The sequence below is a fragment of the Pocillopora damicornis genome, chromosome 9 (assembly GCF_964200805.1).
Source record: "Pocillopora damicornis chromosome 9, jaPocDami1.2, whole genome shotgun sequence".
In the NCBI taxonomy this organism is placed as follows: Eukaryota; Metazoa; Cnidaria; class Anthozoa; order Scleractinia; family Pocilloporidae; genus Pocillopora; species Pocillopora damicornis.
In genome coordinates this window covers 8,453,359-8,463,358 of record NC_142678.1, presented here as the reverse complement: position 1 = coordinate 8,463,358, position 10,000 = coordinate 8,453,359, and the positions used below count along the sequence as shown (strand labels likewise).

General features: G+C 39.0%; 2 protein-coding genes across 5 annotated transcripts; one reads left to right on the top strand and one right to left on the bottom strand.

Annotated features, from left to right (window-relative positions):
• The first annotated feature begins 2,382 nt into the window (after positions 1–2,382).
• LOC149039951 (uncharacterized) lies at positions 2,383–4,358 on the top strand. Its single transcript, XM_089182768.1, has 3 exons — positions 2,383–2,468; positions 3,077–3,298; positions 3,812–4,358. Exons 2-3 carry the CDS (start codon positions 3,080–3,082, stop codon positions 4,112–4,114), a joined length of 522 nt encoding a protein of 173 aa, XP_089038894.1. The 5' UTR covers positions 2,383–2,468; positions 3,077–3,079; the 3' UTR covers positions 4,115–4,358.
• Positions 4,340–7,389, bottom strand: LOC113674933 (uncharacterized). Of its 4 annotated transcripts, none has more exons than XM_089182770.1 (3): positions 7,016–7,389; positions 5,107–5,180; positions 4,340–4,689 (listed from the first exon to the last, which is right to left on the bottom strand). In XM_089182770.1, the coding sequence occupies exons 1-3, from the start codon at positions 7,066–7,068 to the stop codon at positions 4,487–4,489; spliced, it is 330 nt and encodes a 109-aa protein (XP_089038896.1). In that variant the 5' UTR covers positions 7,069–7,389; the 3' UTR covers positions 4,340–4,486. The 4 variants fall into 4 exon arrangements, with proteins under 4 accessions (XP_089038896.1, XP_089038899.1, XP_089038898.1 ...); XM_089182773.1 differs by lacking the exon at positions 7,016–7,389 and adding an exon at positions 5,815–7,009 and having other exon boundaries at positions 5,107–5,190; XM_089182772.1 differs by lacking the exon at positions 7,016–7,389 and adding an exon at positions 5,815–7,008.
• Positions 7,390–10,000: the final 2,611 nt, after the last annotated feature.

The window sequence follows — 10,000 nt, the reverse complement described above, 5'->3', positions numbered from 1 at the left end:
GTTAGCTAACCTCTTAATATAGACATAATTACCTTCACGATAAATGTCATTTTTAGCCCTGGGAACAAACACTCTAAGATGATCAGGAAAAAATTCAAGATGCATGGGCACAATGTTACTTAGTTCATCATAACGAAAAAACCCCGCAAAGCCTAACGAGCAGATACAAGCAACTCGTATGTCCTTAAGATTAGCAGAAGATCCAGCGAACTTATTAATAATATCCTTAATAATTTCAGCGGGGATAGGCGCCTTTTTAACAGTAACTGGCTTATTACGCCTAGCAGCCTCCAGTAAATTATGACAGATTGAACTATCCAGTGGATTAGCGCCGTTACTTAAACCGAACGAGTGAAACCACTTAAGAGCTGCGTGAGCCATAACTAGAGAAGCATAAGAGTTAGAACTCTGATAAACCTTAAATAGATAAACAACTATAAACGTAACAGGAAAAGGGGGCACCGGCTGAACGTTGGAAGAATTACAAAATTCAATAAACTTCGAAATCTCTTTCTTATATCTCCTCGATGTAGAATCCGCTTTAGGCATCAATAATGTCGAGATAAACTCTCCCAGATTAGGCTTTACACCAACCAGGATGCAACTCCAAGCATCGTCTGAAGCAAACATCAGTAACGAGAAAACAAAAGAAATAACGAAAATTCTGAAACCGCCAAAACAGTCGCATACTGCAAAGACACTTCCACGACAACAGAGGATAACGACAAGCGCCTCCGCAAAAACATAGTAATAATACCAACCCAGGCCAGTGTCTGTCATCCACAAAAACATTGTAATAATACCAACTCGGGCCAGTGCCTCTTAACTACAAAACATGGTAATAATATCGACCCAGGCCAGTGCCTCTCATCTACAAAAATATTTTAACAATATCAACCAAGGCCAGTGCCTCTTAACTACAAAACTAATAATATCGACCCAGGCCTGCGCCTTTTATCCACTGAAATTTTAATGGTAAAACATCCCATGTAAATGAAGCCATAGAAACTTTAAAAAAGTTCATACGAACGGCTAGGATGAAACCAGTGAACCTGTCACTACCCAAAAACGAATTTACATTCCGCCCTTGCTCTAAAGCAGTAGCCTCAAAGAACTTATAACCCACTACAAATCTAGAATTTTCTAGAAATAATAGGCCAGAAATATGAAGACGGCCAAAAGGGCACAACTAAAGTGGCAACAGCCCTGGAAACGTGCAGGTAATGAATAGCTCTAGCAATAAGGCTCACAGGGGGAACAACCAGGCAATTCTCGCCCTCCAAGTTTTGTACGAAAAAATCCACTCCGCTACAACCTGGGTTCCAAAATCTAGAGAAAAAATTTTTAACCTTCTTATTGTAATAACTAGCAAAACAATCCACTGAATGGACCAGTACGAGGGATCCACTGCACCTCTAACTCAATGCCATAAATGGCACAGAACTGGAAAATCTCGAGCGCAATAGCATGCAAATCACTTCTCATACTTCCCACCTGTACGATTTTGCAAGCACTTTGACTATCAGAAAACCACTTAACATAAGAGCCCTTAAGTAAAGGTAAAAATGAATGAAAAGCGAACAAAATAGCAGATAATTCCCTCCATGTGGAACGTTTTCTACTTTCTCCTAAATCTCACTGCTTATTACAAACTTGCTCGCCATTAATATCAAGATGAGCGCCACACCCTGTAGTGCTCGCATCCGAATACACTACATAATTAGACATTTTATACGGAGAATCCGCCACTACCTTACAATTCAATCGCTTCAAATAAGATTGCCAAAAACAAAGCTCTCTAACGCAATACTGATCAAGGTAAAACTTAGAGTCCCAGTCCTGGGCTGAGGCAACTGAAATAGAGCAATACCTTGTCATGACTCTGGAAATATTACCAAAAACCGCCCCGCCAGAAATAATCTTACCCACAAGTGAGGCCAACCCCCGTGCAGATACTAAACGACCGCTAGAGAGAATCTTACCGACAGAACTAGCAATGCTAATTTCCCGTCGGTCAGAAATACTAACAGTTATATTAATGGTGTTCTATACAATCCCCAACCATTCTATAACTTGACACGGACACCAATGAGACTTCTCATCATTAAAGAGTTTTAGATCCGAGTTTACCGCGAACTTCTAACCGCGCTTTGCGGTTCGACGTTCAAACATAATTCGATTTAGATTGGCGGTGGATTAAAGAGGTGGATTCTGGGTAATATCATCCAAAATGGCGGCAGCTGCAAGGTTAGTTTCTATTTGTTTTTCAGAACTTTAAACATTTTTCGACAAATGTGATTTTATTACTAAGTTTTATGCATTGGTAAACAAAGTCTTGGCATTAAAAATTGTGTCCACCAGGAAAAACTATACACATTTTAAGAAGATTGGCGTATCCTAATCGATGGAGTGATCTGGTGCCTGTTTTCGGGCGAACAGTATCAGAACTGAGCTTGATATTTAACAAGGTAAAATTGTTGCTCTGTCCATTCGTCTTCCCTGTAGAAGTTGCCTGTATTCCCCTTTCATTTTACCATTCTTGAATTTGACTTGGGGTGAAGAGAGTCTTGCAGTACATTTTGTGTTGCTTGCTTCAGTTTTGTTTGTTTTAGACTACGAAGTCAAGTTGAGGGAAAAATTTAACTCATCCTATTCACTGGAATAACTCTTTAGTTATAATGATAATATTTATTCACTTATGTTGCACAGATATCAATATGATAATTTTCATCTGCACATCACAATAATTATTCAAATTACAAATCAAATCAAATCAAATGTTGGTTTTTGGGAGAGGGGAAAAGCGGAGTACCCGGAGAAAAACCTCTCGGAGCAGAAAGGAGAATCAACAAACTCAGCCCACTTATGACGCCGAGTCTGGGAATTGAACACAGGCCACATTGGTGGAAGGCGAGTGCTCTCACGACTGCACCAACCGTGCTCCCCACTCTCTTTGCAATTAGAGTAATTAAAATGATTGTCCCACTTGTGGTCCAAACAACCCACTTCATAAAAAAAAAGAAAAAAAAACAAACTAACACAAGCACACTGCTGTATTAATTTCCATGGATTTCAGATTATGGATGATATCTATGACAGATTCCACCACCTCTTAGATAGTCTTGACCTGGTATGGCTTGATCCTGAAGCTTTTGCTGAGGCTGTTCACGAAAAAGGAGCTCCTCTTACTGGGTGTTGGGGTTTCATCGATGGGACCCCCCGACCAATAGCTCGTCCTGTCCGCAATCAACGAATTATGTTCAGTGGTCATAAGAGAACACACTGCTTAAAATTCCAGGTATGTAAAAGGTGTTAAACGAAAGAAAGCAAACTTCCTTGACTTGACAAAAATATTACAGCAAAGGAGTCTCCTGTGAAGGCACTCCAGGCAAGTAATGTAGGAGAGGGAGTTGGGTTCCCTTTCACCATAAGAAACCCATCTAATACTATCCTTATCAAAGATAATTAGAACACATTATTTTTAGACTTGTATATACTGTTTATACATCTTCGTTAGTGGGGGCAACCCTGGTATTTGTAATTTAGTGAGGTGAATCTGCAAGAAATGAATAAAATAAAGAGCTTCTCTTGTTGTACTCTTTAAAGATCTGTAAAGGAGGCTAGATACCAAAGGAAGGTATAAGATCTAATTCAATAAAGGTTGTTTGGTAAAATCTGAAATAACACTACTTCCAAACCAAGTTCCTCGGGCCAAGCAAAAGGAACGTAACTTCAGTCAGGAAAGATATATAGGATGTTGTCATACAACTTTATACTTCATTTACAAATATTTGCTTCATTTACTCTTTAGTCTGTTCAAGCCCCAAATGGCATGATAGCCCATATGTTTGGTCCTATAGAGGGTCGCCGACATGATGCCTTCATGCTTGGGGTGAGTGGCCTGTCAGCTAAACTGCGTCGATTTGTTCAACCCAATGGAGAGCTATATGTCATTTATGGGGATCCTGCCTATGGCATTACACAGAACATTATTGCTCCATTCCGTCAAGCACACCTTACAGATGATGAGCAGGAATTTAATACGAGAATGAGCAGAGTTCGGACAAGTGTGGAATGGGTTTTGGTAAAATCTGCCAAAATTTTGCATATGTAGACTTTAAAAAGAACTTAAAGATCCTTTTACAGCCTGTGGGTAAATATTATTTAGTTGCATTTATTCTTATCAATTGTCACACCTGTTTATATGGCTCACAGACAACCACTTATTTTAGTTTAGAGCCGCCACCCCTGGAAACCTACCTATCCAACCTCTGACCATGTTTACTTGGTCTTTCTACCTAGAATTATTTTATTTATGTAAATAGCAACAGGAGTGAAATAAAACAAGAGAAGATGAATGTTTTATTTTCTTTTCCTCCAGTGAAGACAAATTATGTTTAAAGGGTGTCAATAAAGTAAAACAGAAGTATGAATATGAAGCAGAAGTAAGAGCTTATGCTTCAAGAGCAACTAAAGACAAAATGATTTATTTTTTCAATTGTTCTCGAAGCATGGAGAACAAAAGCTTCCTTTCTTCAGCTTCATCTTCGTACTTTTGTTTCTGAAGATCCAGCTCCATCTTTCTCACTTCCAGCTCTTTGTCTTTCAGTTTTGCCTTCTCTTTGTACTTTTCTGACAGCATTTCAATTGCTGACTTTCTGCTTGACCTGGCAACTTTCCTTTTGGTTCCTTCAGAAATAAATTACAAAAGAAAGAAAAGAAAAAGTGTTGTATTTATTTATATAAAAGAACAACCAAAGCATCAAGCCCCCCCTCTCCCCCCAGGAGTGGGGAAGGAGATGGAAATATGTAATCACAGTGTGGCAGAAAACTGAGCAACCACATTAAAATTATGGATCTATTGAGTCCCATAGATGAGCAGTCAAGCTCTTGAGGCAGACTCTCAAATATGCTTAAATAAAAATATATATATATATATTATATATATGGATTTCATCAAACAAACATTTTGTTTATTACACCACACATTACTTTCCTTTCATGGCCCCCAGTAAAAAGAGAAAATCAATTTCATATACTGTATTTATGGCAACCAATCAGTCAGAGAAGTTGGAATAATAGTTTGCTAGATTTCACAAAGGTTACCTTTTGAAAGAATTTCTTCATCTGACCCACTACTAGACACATCCAACGTGGCACCACCTGATGTGCCAGCATCACTACGGCGCTCTAAAATGAAAGCAATTTTGTTATTCTGCATTTCATGGGTTCTATTCAAACTGGGTTAAAACTACAAACTGTCAAGTGACAAATTTGGCACTTAAATTATATGGTGCTCAATCACAACACACCATGAACCACCAAGTAAAACAGGAACTGTCAGAAAATTGTGTGAAGACTGTAAAACAGCAAAAGAAAAACAGTCCTTATGGATATCATCACTATAACCTTCGCTTGTTTGCACAAAATAATATTGAATTGGATATTAACTTGCTAGTCTTTCTACCGCTGCCTGCCGCATCTCCTCCCCTTTCCTCTTATCTTCCTGCTCCCTTTTCTTTCTTGATTCCTTTTCTATCGGTCGCATCTCTATCATGTCTCTTCTATACACTAAGATATCCTCACATAACTGCTGTAACTCAGTGAATTCTTCCTCTGTGCCTGATCTTCAAAATCATAAAAAGTAATAAAAACACTACAGTCACGTTGTAGTATGTTTGATCAGTGCAGTCAGAATGTTTTGAAGTAGATCATTGGCTGTTCCCAAAAAGTATCCGGCTACAAAGTCTGATAAAGTTCTGTTGCTAAGTATTTATTCATTGTGATCTAATGGAAAGTGGCTGGTGGTGGGACCTTAACTGAATTCTGGCACTCATCAGCTTGTTCTGACATCGCTGTTTGATATGCCCGCACTTGCGTCTGTGCTTGTATCCAAGACCTCCGTAAACCCATTACAAACCAGGTATCACAAATCCAAAATAAAGGAGAAAATTAAAAATCTTGACATAAATGCTAAGCCAGTGTTGTATAAAACCTAAATGAGGAGGCAGGAGCTAATCAGGAAAATTGTAAAAATTGTAAATTGTAAAATTTATGATAATAAAGGATTGGATTTGCCCTGAGTCAAGTTAAATAATAGCGTGAATAGTGTAGGCCAGAGTCAAAATTTTAATATGGTTTTATACTCTGAAACTGCAATAAGCGTGTAAGTCTCCTGGCCTTTAATAACAACACCACAAACCAAATTCGAATGAAGATTTATTGTAGCCGACGTGCTTGGTACTAAGAGTGTGCATACAAACAGCGTGGGTTGAAACTAGAACGGTAAAAAAGCAAAAAAGTTACAAGTTGCGACTAAGGTAAATTAGAGTAAGGAAATAACAAAACTGCAAAACGAGGACTGTGAAGTACACTTACATTGTTTCGGCCAGAGAAAACTGCTGTAAAGCGGACTGCGAATAACGCGAAGAGACTTGCAAGAAACTAAACAGAACTGCGCTAAGCGCGGACCAAAATGAACTGCCCAAACTGTACTGCAAAACTACGATATGAAAAATACGCTAGAACATGCGGAAAATAAAACTATAGAAACTTAGAAAGGCGCTAATGAAGATGAAACAGCACAGAAACGCTAACGAGGGCGCGAAAACTGACAGAAAGGAATAAACACTTAAATTAACGACAAAAAAAAAAAGACTAAACAAATGGACGAAAAGAAGTATAAACTAATTTGCGTACGCAAAGGAAAAACAAATTACGCAAGAACGAATAATAGAAAAAATGTTACACTTGGATCTTACATACTCCATTACACAGTATCAAATTATAAGCTTAAGCAAATCTGAAGGCCATAAATCATGTTTTGGATGAAAATTTATTTTCGTGACAGATTGTACATTTGACCATTAGAAGAGCCAGATTATTGAAAAGGAAAGCAATACGAGAAACAAACATATGTACTTTTCGTACATTTGTAATTGTGACTAATGAAAACAAAGGGTTGAACGTTTTGCTCAGTTGTGAGTATAAACAAGCCAACCAACAGCAAACTTACCTCTTTAAAGCTTTCATGTCTTCTTCTTTGTATTTGGTTAAAATCCGATCCATTTTTTCACGGCAGCCTCTTCCCTTAAGCTCAACGGTACATGAATCCGTAGAAAATGCTTTGCCGAGTCTCCTAGCTACTGCTTCCCACTCATCAGGTTTCTCGGGGTTGTGTTGAGCTACTTCCTTGGCAAGTGCCAGCTCGTGTCGAGCCTCTGGCTAACGAAATGGAACCATTCTAAATTTATTTTTCCATGTAGAAATAGAAGAAATATCAATCAGTGAAAAAAAAAGAAATTTACGGTAACACTGGGTTATCTAGCAGTAAAGAGCTGTAAATTCTTACATAGTTCTTCTTGCAAATTTACGGCCGCCATTTTGAATTAGCAGCAATGAATGGCACTTGTTTTCAAGGTTCGAACATTTGCTTATATGGTTCTCAATCTGATACTTACTCTCTTTAATCGATTTTGTTGCTTCATTTGAATTCGATGTTCTTCAAACTTTTTATTTGTTTTTCTTGTTCTGTCATCCCGAAGAGATTTCCAGTATTGATGAACCGCGCCTAAAAATGAAACAGTGCTGTTCATTACTGTTACGTTTCATCAAAAATAACTAAGAGCATGACCGTTTCATTTAACTAGCGCAGAACGACAAAAAGTTTAAACAGCAGCAAGCACGCTCTTGCAGTTCTGAAGGCGTTCTCTATCTTTACTAGTAAAATACGTATTTCATTTAAGTAGCTATACAATTAATTCAATCGTTTCTATGGGATGATCCGGATCAAGATTGGTGATCCGAGACCATTAGGATCACTGTGCATCAAAGGAACTGGTGAATCCTTGTTCAGAGTGGATTTGACCATGATCCGAGTAATCTCGAATCATCCCAAATAGACGCACTCAAGTCAGTTTACTGTGCTATATTACTTTACTATATTATTTGGCCACAGTGGCTCAAATGGCACACCTGTCTTATTTGGCTCATTTAATCCAACCTACTCAAATCACACAACTGTTTCATTTGGCCCAACCGGCTAAAATCACACAACTGTCTCATTTGGCCCAACTTAATCAAATGACACCACTGGCTCAAAACACATTTGTCTCATTTGACCTAACAGGCTCAAATCACACCACAGTGTCATTTGGCTCAAATCACAGAACTGTCTCAGAAATGTCTCATTTTGCCCAATCCACTCCACTCATATGAATGTCTCATTTGGCTTAAGCAGCACAAATGACACAATTGTCTCTTTTTGGCCTAACCAGCTCACATCCCAGAAATGTCTCACTTGGCCCAACTGGTTCAAATCACACAACAATCTCATCTGATCCAACCGGCTCAAATCACACAACTGTATCATTTGGACAAACCAGATTAAATGACACAACTGTCTCATTTGGCACAACCGGTTCAACTTGTCTTATTTGGGCCGACCAGATCAAATGACACAGTGGTCTCATTTGGCCCAACCGACTTAAATCACACAACTGTGTCATTTGGCCTAACTGGCTCAAATCACACAACTGCCTCGTTTGGCCCAATCAGATCAAATGACACAACTGTCTCATTTGGCCCAACTGGCTCAAATCCCACAACCGCCTCATCTGACCCAACCGTAACAAATCACACAACTGTCTCATTTTGCCCAATCAGATCAAGTGACACAACTGTCTCATTTGACCCAACCGGCTCAAATCCCACAACCATCTCATCTGGCTCAAATCACACAACTGTCTTGTTTTACCCAATCGACTTAAATCACACAACTGTCTCATTTGGCACAACTTGTCTCATTTGAGCCAACCAAATCAAACGACACAACAGTCTCATTTGGCCCAATTGACTTAAATCACACAACTGTCTCAGCTGACCCAACTGGCTCATATCACACAACTGTCTCATTTGGCCCAACTGGCTCAAGTCACACAGCTGTCTCATCTGATACAACCGGCTTAAATCAAACAACTGTCTCATTTGGACAAACCAGATTAAATGACACAGTGGTCTCATTAGGCCCAACCGACTTAAATTACATAACTGTCTCATTTGGCCCAGCTGGCGCAAATCACACAACTGTCTCATTTGGCCTTAAACTGGCTCAAATAATACAATGTCTCATTTTGGCTGTCTCGTTTGGCCCAACCAGCTCAGTGCACACAACTGTCTTCTTTGGGGTAACCGGATCAAATGACACAACTCGTCTCATTTGGGTCAACCAGATCAAATGACACAATTGTCTCATTGGCACCAACCGACCTAAGTCACACAACTGTCTCATTTGGCCTAACCGGATTAAATAACACAGCTGTCGCATTAAGATGCCTTGTTGTTCAAAGAACCATCTCGCGTTTGTGTTTTGGTAAGATGTAGCAAAAAAACTGCAAATCCGTTTGCAGAAACATGACGGAAACGAACAACGGCGGAAATGTGCTGGCTTAAATATGACAGAAACGTGACTTGGCATTTCCGTTCCGTTAACGTGACGGAAACATGTAGACTTTAATTTTCACGTTTCCGTAAGACGTAAACATAACGGAAACATGGAGTTGCATGTTTCCGCCACATTTCAGAAATACGGAAACATGTGATTTCGTCCTGTGAATTTAATAGAGAAGAATCGCCGTCTTTCAGAGTTTATGGTAAATTTCTTCAAAGGCAGTCTGACGCGATTTGCAAGATGCTGCGTCTTAACTACCTGTTTATATTTCATTTTATTTTCTTTGTGTTTGTTGTTATTGCCGTTGTTATTATTTTTATTCATTTATCTCTACCTAAAAGGTCTATTTGGTTTAAAAATAGCGAACAGTGGCTTTGGTTTGAAAGGTTTGGGTCAAAGGTCTTGCGCTTATTGCCACCTTTGCACGTAAACTGGAAATAAGGCATGTTGCTTATTAACTCTTTCTGATTTCATTTGACAGCACCTCCTGTATTTGAAAACAACCGCGGAAATGTCCCCATACAGTTGTTTGGCCATCCCTTTTCAGTCTCT

What these genes read in the sequence shown, in the direction of transcription:
- LOC149039951 (XM_089182768.1), top strand. Translation starts at nt 3,080, where the DNA reads ATGGATGATATCTATGACAGATTCCACCACCTCTTAGATAGTCTTGAC. An exon ending in CACACTGCTTAAAATTCCAG is followed by an intron (nt 3,299 to 3,811) that starts GTATGTAAAAGG and finishes TTTACTCTTTAG; the next exon opens with TCTGTTCAAGCCCCAAATGG.
- LOC113674933 (XM_089182770.1), bottom strand. Translation starts at nt 7,068, where the DNA reads ATGGATCGGATTTTAACCAAATACAAAGAAGAAGACATGAAAGCTTTA. An exon ending in GACATGAAAGCTTTAAAGAG is followed by an intron (nt 5,181 to 7,015) that starts GTAAGTTTGCTG and finishes AGAGCGCCGTAG; the next exon opens with TGATGCTGGCACATCAGGTG. An exon ending in TGAAGAAATTCTTTCAAAAG is followed by an intron (nt 4,690 to 5,106) that starts GTAACCTTTGTG and finishes TTATTTCTGAAG; the next exon opens with GAACCAAAAGGAAAGTTGCC.